The sequence below is a fragment of the Peromyscus eremicus genome, chromosome 14, assembly GCF_949786415.1.
Source record: "Peromyscus eremicus chromosome 14, PerEre_H2_v1, whole genome shotgun sequence".
NCBI lineage: Eukaryota > Metazoa > Chordata > Mammalia > Rodentia > Cricetidae > Peromyscus > Peromyscus eremicus.
Window position 1 is genome coordinate 40,093,632 of NC_081430.1, and position 16,580 is coordinate 40,110,211.

Consider the following 16,580-nt stretch of genomic DNA (forward strand, 5'->3'; position numbering starts at 1 on the left):
CTAATTTCTAATACAATTTATTTCAGAAAACTCCTATACCTTTTATTCACTACATTCCTTGTGTGGCTACATTATTTGCAAACTTTAAAGCAAAAACACTGAATTCAACCAGGCTACTATATGCTGATGCTACTGGGGCTTACACAGTGAAATGTTGTTCTTACATATAAACAACAAATGATTCTCCTCAACCTCCGTAAGACTGACTGCTGGTTCACTAACTCTCCCTAATCCTGAAGGCTATACCTTAAATTATAACACTGAACAACACTAAATGGTTGGTCAATGAGACCTAGGACATTTTATCATATTCTTCACACATGAAGATGGACAACATAAAAATCCACTGACAATGAGCTTGCATTATAAGAATGGAAAAACACACAAAATGCTTCCTTTACTCTAAAATATTAGCAATTAGAATATATATTAACAATTCAACACTGTTTTCCCAATAATTTTCTTTCTAGAAAAGGAGTAAAATAAATATGACCAAATCAAATCTGTATATAATTTATGAATTACATTCCAACTTGAGAAACAGTAAAGGTCTCAAAACCACACACTGAAAGGGAAGGCATACAGGTTCTTTAATAGCATAAGAACAGCCTGACAGACGACAATTTAAAAAAACACAGTGAGAATGGGGAACTAAGCTATACTTACACAATAGATACAGATTTCACTAAACTAAGAGAGATGGCATTGGAGTGTTACCCTGGATAACGAAACAGCATAAAGTCCAGGTTACAACAGGATTTAATATTCAGGTAGCTTCATACTGAATAATTAACAAATACAAGGACAGGAAGAGACAGAGGCAGCAGGGAGCTCACATATGGGCAGGGACTGGGACCTTCAATTTTCCCCAAAACTAAGGGATAGCAAGATTTAATCTTGCAGGTGATATAACAAGTATTTGAATGAGCCAGGTAGTCATACACATCAGTTGATTCCAGTTCTCAAGAAGCTAAGCCAGTAGGATCACAAGTTCAAGACTAGCCTGCCCTCCATAGACACGTGTTTTCATAAATTTTATAAATATACTATAAATAAGCATATGCAGGATTCTATACATATGTATAACAAGCCTCGGTAATATGACTATATAATGTTTTTCATGATACATATAACATTAGTGTGGCTACCTACAAGAACATATACTAGTAGGAAGTATACAATACTAGAACATATTGTATAAAATACATAGGCATAAATGTATATATAAATAAAACTTCATAAAATATGTATATTATTTGGAACAGATACACACCAAATGTTGTATAACATTTTTAAACACATAAAATACCAATGTGGAAAACATATATATATATATATATATATATATATATATATACAAGTTTCATATACAATATTTCACAAAATTCAAATATTTAAAACATTAACAATAAAAGAAAAGAAAAATTATGCTCTCACAAATCCAGAGGATTGTTACCTACACTCTGTCAGGGATGATGTTCGTATCATTATGGGACAGTAATTAGAAACTCAAGTTTGTGGAAGCAGATTGACATCTACCTATGGTTTGAATGGCCCATCAAAAACTCATGCTGAAGCCTGCTACTGCAATGCTGTTAAGATGAAGAACCTTCAAGACCTGCCTACCTCCTAAGAGTTCCACTCTTCTGGATGGGTTAATGCCCTGCTAGGGAGTGTTAGTCATCAGGAGTATGACTTTCTTATAAACGATTTTGCTAGCTGCCTCTCCCAAATGAACACTGTCATGTTGACTCTATGTTCACTCTCATTCATCAGCTCTCTCTTCTCTCTCCCCTTCTTCCCAGCACACATTGAACATGCTGTCTGGCCTTTGCCTCTCCATCTAGGCAGTCTTTTCTCATCATGTAATGCCATCCACTGTGTTTTTATACAGTGAGGCTGTCACCACACGCAGCCCTTGCATCTGAACTTCCCAGCTGCCAAATCTGTGAGAAATGCATTTATTTTCTTTAATCCCTGAAGTAAACCATACCTTTCTCCCTAAAATAGTCCCATGAGTAAGGGAGATAATGTACAGGGAGTACGCAATACCTCTTATCTGGTAAGAATCCTTCACTACAAAGTGAAGATATGAAAACAAACAGCTATTGTCTTAGAAGGGTGCCCTGAGTAGCAGTATAGGAGAGAGGCTTAGGGGAGCCAGAGCCCAGCAAGGCAAGTTAAAATGGAAGGACAAGTGAGCTGACACATGTCAAAGCTGGGGTGATGGAATAAGGAAAAAAGAGGTGACAGATCTGAGAGCTACCAAAAGCCATGAGTGACAAGTGCCTGTAATCCCAGGAGCCAGCGAATACAGCAGGTGATCCCCACTGCAAGGCTGGCCTGACCTAGCAAGTAAGATCTTGTCTCACAACACAGAAGAAAAGAAGAGAGATGCAGACAGATACATAACAGGAGGTAGGGACCAATTAATGAGTGAAGAAAAAAAATAATTCCAGATGTTCCTTTGTGTTTTAGGCTGAAGTATCTAGATTGGGGAATGAAACCATTAATCAGAATAGGAAGGAGAAAAGGGGTCTAATTTTGCTTTTTACTTAGAAAATATTTCATTTCAGCAAGAATTTATTTATACTGTACAATACCATGTACAACTGAAGAAAAATTTAATGTTTCCAGATCATTATGGTTGTCAGTTTCTTTACAAAGCCAACTCAACAATGTAAAATGGGAAACTTCCTTCCAAAGCTAACAACACAGTTTCCACAATTCAAACATTTTAGGTACATGAATACATGAAGACCAGTAATATATGTTATGTGTCAAAGAGCAACAACAGTTTTCCAGTTTTTTTCAGCTGTTGATACAAAATTATTGAGAATTCCAGAAAAAAGAAAATAAAGGAAGAAGGGTAAAATGTAAAACCCCAGGAAATAGGAAACTTCTCTTACTCTAGTGGTTACCTGGCACCAGTTTGTTTTATTAGCTTTTCAATCATCACCTAGAAAGAAAGCATTCTATAGTGGCATCATTAAAACCAGATAAGGCACGGTCAATACTATGTCACAAGGCAGGAACAAGACACTTCACATCCACAGAGGTACGGAAAGCGCTGTCATACACCTACATAATCCTGAAGGACAGAATTCCAAAGGCATTAGAAAAACATGCTTTGAAGAGAGGATGGATCGGTTGTAAATCTGCTGACTGCACAGACTGTGGATGAGCACATGTAAAAACAACCAGTAACTCCATCTGCTCGGCTGAAGTCCAGAGATTGAGTAGAAGCAGACTCAGGGGTAGTGCTAGCAGGTGAGAGCTAAAGCACAGGATTAAATAGCTTCTCTGGAGAAATACTAAATATGAAAAGCCATCAAGAGGACACTAAGCAAAACCAACCTCTGAACACGGGACATGAACAAAGGAAGAGATAAGGCAGAAGAAGAACTAGGAAGGCTCAGGGCATGACTGTCCATGGAAGAGCTTTAAGAACACGAAACGGACAAATGAGCTAAGTAATGAAGATGCCTCTGCACTGGACTATGATCAGTACTGAAGCACGCTGAGACTGGATTCCATTCTCCCATCTCCAGATAACAGGCTCCGAATATTAATGGTTCACATATTACAAATTAGGGGGAAAAAGAAAAGATAAAATAAAGGCATGTTTACAACTTAATTACAAAAGCACCCAGGCAAGGAGAAGAGAGAAACTGAAAACTTCACCACAACCTGGGGATGTTCTTTCGTAGACAAAGCCCATGAGACAAGCAGGTTTGACAAGAGAAATAGGTTGAGAAATCAAGCAAAAGAGACATCCAAATCAGACTCTAGAATATGGCCAACTTGTTTGAAAACCTCATGGATGATTAAGAAATTTGGAAAGATTAATTAGGCATGACAGGAGTGCACCTCTGGGGATGAGAAGCCACACATCCAGCATCCAGAACTGTACCTCTTCTAAACCTCCAGTCATCTCGTTGATCATCCTGGGAGCTTGACTGTTGCTTGGCTACTTGGTGTTGTAAACCCTTCCGGTCACCTTCAGCTTTTGTAAGTTGAGTACGTAGTTCTTCCACCTAAAAACATGAAGTCAAAAAATCAAACTGTTACCAAGTTCAAAAGCAAAAAGCAAATAGACTTACAGATTATTACAAACTGTTTCCTGGGGAAAATGTCTGCTTCTAATGGGCTATTGTGGTCCATATAAAGACAGCTTAATCCCCAGGCTGTCCCACACACAGCAGAAAAGGCTCCTATTCCATGCTTTCCATCTACCTTTCCTTTCACAAGAGGTGTCTTTTCCTTCCCTGTGTCCATAGTGACAAACAACTTTAACACCTCTTACTTTTTCCTTTGTAGTTCTAGGAATTTAACCCAAAAGCTTTTTTTTTAAATCATAACGTCTCTATTTCCAAATTATTATAACCATCTAGTTGTATCCACTGTCTGAGATAATTATTAAGTAGCTCCCAGGTTCAATATTGTTGTGTATCTTGCAGTAAGACCCATGGAAGCCTCACAGAGAAAATCTGAGTTATGCAAATAGGAAGGTTACCATAGGATATTTGCACAAGTTGCTCACAAAATGAATGAGTACCTTACTTTCTTTTACATCCTTGGACTTTACCACTCTCTAACCTAAAGCAAGAATGATATGTCTTCCTCAAGACCCAGCTATACCACTCTTGGGCATATATGCAAAGGATGTTCAATCATACCACAAGGACACTTGCTCAACTATGTTCATAGCAGCATTATTTGTAATAGCCAGAACCTGGAAACACCCTAAATGCCCCTCAACTGAGGAATGGATAAAGAAAATGTGGTATATTTACACAATGGAGTATTATTCATCTGTTAAAAACAAGGACATCAGGAAATTTGCAGGCAAATGGATGAAACTAGAAAAAAAATCACCCTGAGTGAGGTAACCCAGACCCAGAAAGACAAGCATGGTGTGTACTCACTCCTAAGTGGATAGTAAATGAAAAGTAAAGGATAGCCATGCTACATCCCACAGACCCAGAGAGGCTAGGAAACAAGGAGGACCCAAGGGAGGAATGCATGGATCTCCCAGGGAACGGGAAATAGCAGAGATCTCCTGGTTGGCCTGGGGGCAGGTGGGCACGGGAACTTGAGGGATAGGTTTGGGAGGTGGGGAGAGTGCTAAGAATGATGACTGGAAAGGGGGCTTCATGGAGTTGGGTAGAAGCCTAATGCAAGGGAAACTTCCATGAGTTCCAGAACCTTTTAAAGGTAGGCAAGTGTGACACCACTGAGCAACATCCTAATCATGGTGCTATGAATAAGAATGCCCCCCACAGGATCATATATTTGAATGCTTAGGCATTAGGAGTGGCATTAGGAGTTATGGCCTTGTTGTAGATGTGGCCCTGTTAGAAGAAATGTGTCACTAGGGGTGGGCTTTGGGGTTTAAAATGCTTAAGGCAGGCAGGCCCAGTGTCTCTCTCTTTGTGCTGCCTTCTGACCTGGATGTAGAACTCTCAGCTATTTCTCCAGCACCATGTCTGCCTGCATGTTGCAATGCTTCCCTCTATGACAATGGACTAAACCTCTGAAAATCGAAACAAGTCCCAATTAAATGCTTCCTTTATAAGAATTGCCATGGTCATGGTATCTCTCCACAGCAACAGAACAGTGACTAACACACTAATCTAACTACATTTTAATTTTTCAAACTGTTTTTCTTACATATCCCAGGTTAGCTTCTTGCAGCAATCCTCCTGCCTCAAATTCCTGAGTTCTAAGATTACAAGCATGTGCTATCATGTCTGGTTCAAATACATCTGTATTTGACCTCATTACTGCTCATCACCTCTAATTTATTTTCTTAATCTTTATCTGTTTTCTATCATGAAAACATGCTATGCTTGTAATTAAACTCAAATGAAGGGATCATGACTTAGCATATTATATCCAAATAGACCTCAGAAAATCAGTAGACCTCTGACATGTAAGCTTCTGAAGTTAGGAAATACCTTATTCATCTTGATATGTATACAAAGAGACTGGCCAATTTTCTACCACATAACAAATACATCCCCAAAAAACAAAATCAAGTAAGCAAAGGAAAAACAAACATGGCCAAAATCGTAATGACAACCTGCAAAGAAATCTCTTGCATCAAAAACTGAAAAAAGATTACAAATAGGCACTTAATATAAGAAATCAGCATAGAATTAAATACCAACATCCAGAAAACAAATTCTGAACTCTGCCAACAGTAGTTCCTCATGACCACTGACTACAAACAAGTCAATTAACATTTTAAAAGCTCCGCAAAGCAGGTGCCATGATGCATTTTCAGTGCCACTGTGAGGATGCGCGGGGACTTCTGAATGCCTATGACACTGGACACCCTGGCCTAAAGAGCATAACATGTAGTTGAAAACTGAAACCACATCAAAAAACAGAAGGAGGCATGATCTGATTTAGTAAACGTAAGGAGAGTGGCAGTTAGAAACACATCTACCCTTATCCAGTATATGTAAGATGACCATTTAAAGTTACTCAACTTTAGATAGCAGAAGCCCCCAACTCCTATTAAGGCTAATGAGCCACAAAGCATTATACCTAAAAACTAAGGCTCATCTTCGGTTAAAAGGAGCCAGCAGCATCCTGACCATAAGAGCAAAGGCAGTGACGGATTCCAAGTAACTTAAACATTCAAAGGTCTGTTCAACATATTTTCTCCATCCTCTTTCTTCTCCAATGCCTCCTTGAATAAAATTAAGCTCCTGGGAAATTTTATCTTACACATCCAGGGTACTTGTACACTGTTCTGCTGAGAGAGATAAGTAGGAAGTCAGAGCAGCAGTCAGCAAAATACATTGTCACAGTGGAAACCAGGGCTGGCTTTTCTGCGAGCTCTCTGAATCGTCTATCTGCATTCTGTGCTAACATACATGCCCTAGGGAAAAAAAATTCTAGATCTAGACTTTTTTTCTTCTCACAAAGACATTTGAGAGAGGAGACTCCATCCAGATTTAATAAAACAGCAGACTGTCTTAGTCTGATAGACTCACCTGATGCAAAAGTGTTTCTCTGCTGCCTTCAGATTGATTCAGCAGCCTGCGAGAGAGCTCCAATTCCTGTTCCAGCTAAGTTCCAACAAGATAAAAACGTGTAAAATGAGGCATAAAGTAACTGTGCCCAATGAACAAAATATGCCCAATGGGCCTCAACTTAAGAAGAAAACAGCAAAATAGTTTCCAGGAGATGCTCACAGTGAGTGGGAAAGGGTGGGCATTTTACCATAAATACAAATTTAACTTCCATTAAAACTATGTTAATTAGCTAACATAAAGGGAGTTGCATAAAGCCTCTGATCCAACCCCCTACTCTCACCACAGGCCTCAATTCATCTCTAAAATAGTCATTTTTAATAGTCTCTTCAAATCCCCATCCAGTTCTTAATAATAAGGGGTGTAGAAGCAAGAGTAAAGTCCACAGAGAATGTCAAGTTCTTTCAGGAGGTAAGGATAGAAAAGGGTTACTGGGCTAACAGCAGGAACTTTTCTTCCAAGTTCCTTATCTTGGGCTTATCTTACAACTACTTGTTTGAAAACTGAGAGTTTGGCCTCTGAATCACCTTTTAGAGCTAAAGTGCTAGGCTCTGTGTATTCACAGATGTGCTATCTATGAAAGGGCCTTACCAACTAATGAGAATGCAGGGTGTGGTGTTTTGAGTAAGAATGACCCCTGTAGGCTCACATATTTGAATGCATAGTCACCAGGGAGTGGAACTGTTTTGAAGGGTTAGAAAGACTAGGAGGTGTGGCCCTGTTGGAGTAGATGTAGCCTTACTGGCAGAAATGTGTTACTGGGGGTGGTCTTTGAGGTTTCAAAACCTACACCAAGCCCAGTGTCATTCTCTCTGCCTACAGATCAGGATGTAGAACTCTCAGCTACTGCTGCACGCCTACCTGTATGCTGCCATGCTCCCTGCTATGATGATAATGGACTCTCTGAAACTGTAAGCAAGCCCCTAATAAAATGATTTCTTTCATAAGAGTTGTTTTGTTCATAGTGTCTCTTCACAGTCACAGATGGTGACTAAAACAGAGGGTATTTTCAAAACTGAGCTGCAAAACTACACCTATCTATTATAAAGAAAATGAATACATACAAAATGTCTGGCCTTCACACAGTAGGTCTTTCCTGACTAACCCTTCAACAGTCAAGTGTTTTCAGTGTTCTCCAGCAAGGAAATAGAAAGCTTACTCTCAGAAAGGACAGAGATCCAAGATGACATGGCAGCAAATGAACTGTGTGTGCTTTCAAGAGTGAAGGTAGAGCTGTACACCACCTCTCCTCACAGCCTGCTCTACAAGGTGATCTCAGGGACACTTTTCCCAGTGCTCAACAAGTATCAATGACGCCCAACCACCAAACTGACCCAAGGCTAACTTTCAAGGTCTTACATGGCTCTTCTCAGTTTCCGTTTGACGTAGCTTGTTTTTCATTACGTCCTCATTCTCATCTGCTTTCGCTTCTTGTTTCTTCAGGGCCTACAGTGGAAGCAAGTGAGAACAGTAATATTATCCCAGAATATGCACGAAGCTCAAAGCTACCACTAGGATGCATTGATGAAGGGCCCAGGAAAATACTGAGTTGCACAAAATCTGCAAATAAATTCGGGCTTGTTCATTAGACTTCAGTGAGGGTCAAATGCAAACAACTTCTTGGTCTTTCTCATCATTTCCACAAGTTTCATCTTTTTCTCCATCTTTGAGAATCTTACTACATAGTCAGAGAGGGTGAACTATTAACAATTGTCTTGGAAACAAAGTTTACTGCACATCAAAGTAATCATCCTGAATGTCATCTTAGTGATCTGTTGTTGTGAAGAGACACCATGACCAAGGCAACTCTAATAAAAGGAAGCATTTAATTGGAACTAGCTTTCAAAGTTTCAAAGGCTTAGTCCATTATCACAATGGCAGGGAGTGTGGTGGTACAGAGGGCACTGGAGATGTAGCTGAGAGGTACATCCTGAAACACAGGCCAAATGAAAGAGACAATGGGCCTGGACTGGGCTTTTGAAAGCCCAAAGCACACCCCCAGTGACACACTTCCTCTAACAAGGCCACACCTAACCTTCTTCTAATCCCTTCATAGACTTCCACTCCCCACCTCCCACCCCACCCCCGGCCCCTGCTGGATTTACATAACACCATAAACTAGTCACTGTTTTTTCTGGTTCTAAAGCACACCATCCATTACATAAAAACACTCCCCTTGCATCACCCTTATGCAGATGACATAATTATACAAAACAGGCCAGACCATCCAAACTCTATGCTACCTGGAGAAACATACCCATTCTTAACTACTTTTCCCTCTTTAATGATGTTAAAAGAAGTTTAACTTCTTTAAAAGAAGTTAAAGAAAATTCTTTCAATAGCTAACCACAAAAATGTTTGCCTGGGTTTGTTTCTATGTCAAAAAAAAAAAAATTAAACAAAGGGAAAGAACTTAAAACAGATTTTATAATATCTAAGTGGCATTCTGTTCAAATAAGGAAAAAAAGTTGACCATTTTAGCATTTATATTTGGCAAGATATATGTAAAGATCATACAAATTGAGGAAATGGAACCTACCTATAAAGTCTTCTCCGACAAGCAACAATACGTAAATGTGATAAAAATCAACTTTGATGTAAATATACTATCATAATCCATTTCATCAACCTACATATTCAAATACATCTTAGATCTACTTCCCGTATATCTAGCGCTGTTCTGGAAGCCACTAGTATACACAGGTGTAAGATACACACAGCCCCACAACTCAGGAAATGAGCTCCCTTCACCATGGCTTCTCCTCACACTAATTAGTAAAATGCCATCTAGGCGAAAAGGCCGAGAAGCTTTATCAAAGTAAGTAGTAGTTTGCTGTAACAATAAACACTTCTATGGTGATCAATGCGTCTAGGAAATCTTACATATGCTAAACATGTCACATACATTTAAAGACTATATTTAATCTTCATGATAATAATGTGTGTTAGTAAGCTCATTTTAGCATGAGAATATTGGGACATAGAGAACTAAATAACTGCCCAAGAACACTCTCTAGTTAGTGACAGAGAAACTGAGACTCAGACAGCCTGTCATTTAACCACTGAAAGGCACTGCCTTCTCTTCTCCCTCATGAAATAGTCTCTGTCTGACAGGGCTGTGCTGCAGACTAGCTGATACTCATGAAGCATATAAACTAATGCTCGGCATGTAACAAATATGCAATAAAAGCCAAAAATTATTATGATTGAATTATTGAGAATGATAAAGTATTAAAATCATAATGCTTTTCAGTTAGCTATCAAGTTACTTGCTCTTTATTATAGAGCAAATAGAATTTACAACAATATTTATTTCTGTATATACAATGTATTCAATTTTGGATGGTGGACTGCGTTTATAAATTTTTCATGAACAAAATCTTAAAAATCTGAAAATTAATATTGGCACCCTCATCTTTTCCATGACTCCTTGGTCTCTCCCCCAATATCAATCTATCTCTCTCTTTCTGTGTGTGTGAGAAAGAGACAGAGACAGAGAGATTTAAAAACGTGAAGGAAAGTGATATAAAGTTGTAACATTTTTAAATACTTTTTATTTAAAAGTAAAACAATAATTTCATATCTATATACAATGTAGTTTTGTTATATTCCTCCCCTTTGATTACATCCCTTAGCTTCCCATATGCTTTTTCAACATGGCTTCTAAAAAAATTCTAAACCATCTTATTCCACGATACCTTCATTCTAACTTGGGCTAATCTTGTCTTTTTGTTAATAGTTCTTCACTGGATTAAACACCTAATTGTTTTTTAACTGGTTGTTTGCACAAAGGGGATGATTAGGATTAAGAAAAGACTTCTTCAGGCAATTAACAAGTTTCATCCAACTCTAAACAGCCTCCACTTCTGGATTCAAACCCCTGAATAGAACTACTCCAAATGAGCTTGCAGTGAAGGCTGGTCCAGGTCAGGCAAGATCATCTGAAGCCACAACATGAAAAGGACAAAGAGAATAAACAACTCCAAACAGACTGTCCCAGGCACAGGAATCATCCCCTTCCAAAGCTGAGTTCTGAGTCAAACTACAAAGATGCTGTAACTCTAAGCAGTGGTGTAGGATGAAGTGACCTTCAGTGCTGCTCGGCCCCCCTAGCTTACAGATGGAAGCAGGAGTCATCATCAGCTGCTGAGCTTCACAAACTTAACCTAACCTCGTGCTTCAACTCTGAGTTTAATTTACGTAAAAACATAAACTCCCAAAGTTCCCCAGTGAAGAAATTTTCCAGTTTACCATCTGGAATTTATCCATTTCTTCCCTTTCCCAGGATTTCCAAAAATTGAATTTGAAAAATTGTAACATTTAAGACTAGAAAAACAAGAAAGATATGTTAACTGTTAAAATTTTCCAAATGTTTGCTTACTTTAGTGTTTGATCAAGCACACTAAAAATACATATATATATAATATATATAATATATTATATATATTATATATATATATACACACACATACGAACTTATTCAGATGTATTTAAAGACATTTTAAAATAATCATTCAAGACTTTATTTATTTCAAAACAATTCTCATTTACCAAGAGGCTTATATTTCCAAAGAGTAATAGAAAGGCTGTCATTTTATTAGAGTGAACTCTTCAGAAGACCAAGACCTTGTCTGTCAGTTACACTGCATTTTTAAGACAGTATCTGGCATATATTAGGTAGTAAAGCATGCTGTTGGCTGCATAAATAAATACTCCTTTATAATCTCTGATAGACTTGGCCAGGTAGGCCCTTTACATACCAGAAGCCTTCCCAAATTTCTCCCCCTCTGATTTTTTTTTTTTTTTTTCTTTTCGAGACAGGGTTTCTCTGTGTAGCTTTGCGCCTTTCCTGGAACTCGCTTTGGAGACCAGGCTGGCCTCGAACTCACAAAGATCCGCCTGCCTCTGCCTCCCGAGTGCTGGGATTAAAGGCGTGCGCCACCACCGCCCGGCCCTGATTTATTTTTAATTATGTGTATCTGTTTATATCTATGTACAGGTATGTGCAGGCACCAGCAGAGACCAGAAGAGGACATCAGACCTCAGAGTAGAGGAGGCATATAGGCACTTGTGCTCATAGACAGAGGAACCAGGAATATTAAACACGCAGGGTTGTCTCTCCAAAGAGAAAGGTGTAGAACCAGTTTCCTGTGCAGAAGGAGAGGAATTTGTAGCTGTATGGCTAAGCCACACTGGCTCCCCCAGACCCTTGTATTAAGCCTGTTTATCGCAGTCCATCTATGGTGCTCTCCTACCCCAGACCTTATCATATACATTGTTTAGCTTGAGTCTGCTTCCTTAATCTATAGAATATATCTTTATGGAAGTACATATCTTGTACTTTACAAGAGTTTCAATGTAATCATGTCTCACATTTGTTGTACACATGGGATTGAGCTAATTATCACCAGGTGGGCTTTGAGGTCTCAAATACTCAAGCCAGACCCAGTGTGACACTCTCTCTTCCTGTTTGCTGATCTAGATGTAGAACTCTCAGCTACCTCTCCAGCACCATGTCTACCTTCAGCCTGTCATGCTCCCAGCCATGACAACAGACTAAACCTCTAAACTATAAGCCACCCTAATTAAATGTTTTCCTTTATAAGTGTTGCCATGTATCTGTTCACAGCAATAGAAACCCTAAGTAGGACAGTCTCCAATCACACCTACTTTCAAAGGGAAAATTAACCTTCACCTCCAATAAGAAAATATCAATTTGGTTAAATGAGTAAAAGGCACCATTACAGTTTTACTGGAGGATATTTTGAGGCTATACAAATATAAAGCTTCATGGAATTCTAGCTCAAATCCAAATCCATAGTTCACCATACTCTTTTTGCTAACCCCAAAATCTCCCCATCAGAACATACAGTCTAACACCATCCAGATTCCTAGTAAGTTTACTCACAGGCTGTTCCCACTAGTTAATAAAATCCTGAACCTCTTTATACAAACCCAAAAGTCTTTTTTGTGTAAACCCAAAAATACTCATATCAAAATTATTAACGAGTGATCTAGAATTAATGAAAAACTATATAAGTGGATAAAATACACTCATCAAATCCACATCAAGCATGTGTTTTCTGAGTTTTCCTAGGGCATTCCAACCACCTGGAATTTACCACCTAGTCTCTTCCTTTATATCTAGTCAAGTATGAAGGTTGGTCTCTGTGGCTTGTAACACTTTGCAGCCTTCGAAACCCCACCTGAGTTATGTAGAGCAATCTGCCGCAATCTTAGTTATCTACTGTGAGCATCTAAACTCATAAGCACCCCTTACACTTCAGTTTCTCCACTCTGTAAAGAATTTATCACTTAGCAGGCCATATGGAAAACAGCCATCTTCATTCTCACACAAATGGACATTTACTTCGCTTTACACGTCATAATTAATATATTTATTATTCCAGTTGGTATTAGATAAAACTCAATAATCTTAACTTTAATCATGTTATAAATTTAAAACTATCTTTTTAAGTCAAATTTCCATATGAATAGGCTTAATTTTAAAAACTCTATTTCTCTCCAATATACAGGAACATAAAATAATCTTGTGTTTCTCCTTCCTTATTCACTTTCCAGGCTTAGCACTGGGTCACTTCTTTATGATAACTCTTTGCAAAGCCAGTACAGTTTTCTGCTGCAGTCTGCTTACTGCCTAAAATTTGACTTCATATTTTTTAATATCTCTTATAGTCTAAGGCTATATAAGACATCGAGATTTCAGTCAATGGGGTCCTTAAATCCTATTGTTTCAGGAAGAAGTGCACATACGAGGCACTGAGGAGCCATCAGAACAAGCCACTCTACTTCTGCTCCATCAAGAAATGCCATCACATCCACACAGCGTCACTGCTTTCATAGCAGCACAAGTCAGTGGACACATCAACACAGGTGCAATAGTCTAGCCTGGAATATTAAAGCAATTCTTCTATATTATGTAGCTCAGCCTAAAAGACAGCAAAATCTATACTATTTAGTCTGGACTGGAACAATTTCAACTTCTGAAAACAGATTAACACGAAAAGAGAAATATTTGACAAATGAACAAATCAAAATTATGAGTCATTTCATTAGCATTAACCAGGAGTGTTAACTCATCCACTTCTTTTCTGAAGGAGCTAAGTCAGTACCAGATTGTTTCTCTATGACTTAGACCAGGCAACTCAGAACTACACTGAAGCAGACCTGGTAAAAGCAGTTATAAAAGAAGAGAAAACATCGCATGTCTGTAACTATGTTGTTCTGCCCTTTTAAAGCTTGGTTTTCTTAGAGCAGCTTAGCCATAAAACTACAGCATGCCCTGCTCCAGAATTCACATTGTCTTTTAGAGTTTTAAGATCACAGGAACACCACAGAGCCTTAATAGAGGGTCCTGGGGCACATTTAAATCTTTAATAACAACAATTTTTCTTTTTTCCTTGAGTATGCCTATTTCCATTAAAAGGACGAACACACTGAATACTGAACTATTACAGTCCTTTAGAGGCAGATGATTCTAGACACTTACTGCTACAAATTTACCAAGAATCCAACCTTCCCTTTAGTGAGTGGAGAGAAAGGGGAAAAGAAAATGTGTGTGGAAACTCCTGCATCTTTCACAATAAATGTTTACCAAGCACCTCTAATAGATGACACATTCAAATATGTGGAACAAATAGAAATTACAGGCTCCTTGTGTCTGCTGCAAACGAACCAGCAAATCTGGTTCTAATAATGGCACTAGAATCCTTAGGTAAAGATTACGCACTAACTCCCTCATGGGCCGGGCCACGGAAATCCTCAGAGAAAAGTCATGAACATCATGTGTCCTGATTCATCCTCAGCAGTGCTACGATGCATAGCTCCAGCCACAGGGAAGAATATGGAAAGGATTCACTCATAAACCCACAAATCTAAAACAAAAGAAAAAAGTCTGCACTCATCTGAAACAAGAGTCAGAATCATCACACTTGAAGGGACAAACTGTCAGGACAAACCATCAGGTCAAACTGTCAGGTCAAACTTTTTTTTTCCAAAAATAGTAAAGATATGTCACTGATAAATAGAAAATCGTTGCTTTTCCTTTATTTTTATATTTAAATTCTCCATGTAAATATGAAATTAAAGTCAGAGAACAAATAGCCTAAGTTTCCCAGAATATAATGGGATTATAACCCAAATTACACTGCATGATATATAAATTCAAGTTAGAAGTTGACATCTATGTATATTATAAATGTCAACAACATCTTTGAGGACATTTGTTTAGCTCGTCAAAAATAAATTCTATTAAGGAGACAGGATTTATAAAACAGTATGACAGAAACTGAATTTTTTTTTTTTTTAAGAGGGGGACCTGGTGGCTAGCTCCGAAATTCTCTGTAGAAACCTAAACTCCACTCCAAAGCATCAAGCAAATGGACTGACAGAGAGTGGAAGGAGGGTGTGTGCGACACAGCAAGACACTGTCGCTGAGAACAAGTGTCACTTGCTTAAATTAATGGAGATTTGAGTTCATCGAGTTCCATGAATTTCCAAATGCTGTTTTTTCCTAAATCAAGTCAGAGATTGCTCCCCATGAGAACTAGCTCAAGTCATGGAAAATCTTAGCCTTTAAGTCCATCCAGTTCAAAATTATCTGTGCCAACAAAAACCAGTGCCCCAAAACACAGTTTCTTTCAAGACGAAAAACAATACACTCACATTCTACATCCCTAAACAAACAAGTTTCAGACTCAAAATTAGCTTGGTGGCTTTTATTAAAATTGTTAAAAAGCAATTTATTTTATAGCCATGACCAAGCAAAGCAAATTCTACATTAAAAGCTACAACTAAAACAAACAAAAGCCCTGTTTGGTAAGTTAAAGGGGAACTGCATGGTGGAAGTCCCAAGGGAATCCGGTACACATGCCACAGTGACACTCGCTCCTCTGTAGCCATCAGTGTAAAGGAGGGATGTCCAAAGTCCTGACAGCTGCTGCGTGTAGTGGCACACGCCTTTAATCCCAGCACCTAGGAGGCAGAGGCAGGAGGATCTCTGTGAGTTGGAGGCCAGCCTGGTCTACAGAGTGAGTTCCAGGATAGACTGAGCTACATAGTGAGACCCTGTCTCAAAAAAACAAAAAACAAAAAACAAAAAAAAAACAAAAAAAAACAAAAAAAACCTGCTCACAGTTGAGCCTGTGGGCTTTCCTGATGTGCCTGGCAAGCACAAGAGTGATAAGGCACAGTAGTCCTGGTTTTTAATGGTCACGGCAGACTCTAGTACATGTGGTTAAGTGAAAGCCATTAGAAGTAAAGCATTGTCTGATAGTAATTATAACCCTGAGGAATGAGCCTTCAAGATATCTAAGGTTTTCAAACATAAAGCTCAAAGTTTTTCTTTGGGAACGGGCCTCCACAGCATCTTTTTATGTCCTCTGCGTAAGGTGCTTTCTATGCTGGGGATCCGAGAGACCTTACCAGGAGTATTGTGGTAGGATACATCAGAACTTATTCTGACCTACTTTCCCTACGGAAACTTAGAGAAACTTCTCAGCACTAGACAGAAGA

The 16,580-nt window shown here is 38.6% G+C and overlaps 1 protein-coding gene across 1 annotated transcript in view; it reads right to left on the reverse strand.

The window, feature by feature from the left end:
* Cep128 (centrosomal protein 128) overlaps positions 1-16,580 on the reverse strand; it is a 334,023-nt gene that overhangs the window by 238,472 nt on the left and 78,971 nt on the right. Inside the window, exons 11-13 of the mRNA XM_059279885.1 lie at positions 8,406-8,492; positions 7,008-7,082; positions 3,914-4,037 (exon numbers count right to left, since the gene is read on the reverse strand). Coding sequence (XP_059135868.1) covers positions 3,914-4,037; positions 7,008-7,082; positions 8,406-8,492 — 286 coding nt within the window. The remainder of the gene's footprint in view (positions 1-3,913; positions 4,038-7,007; positions 7,083-8,405; positions 8,493-16,580) is intronic.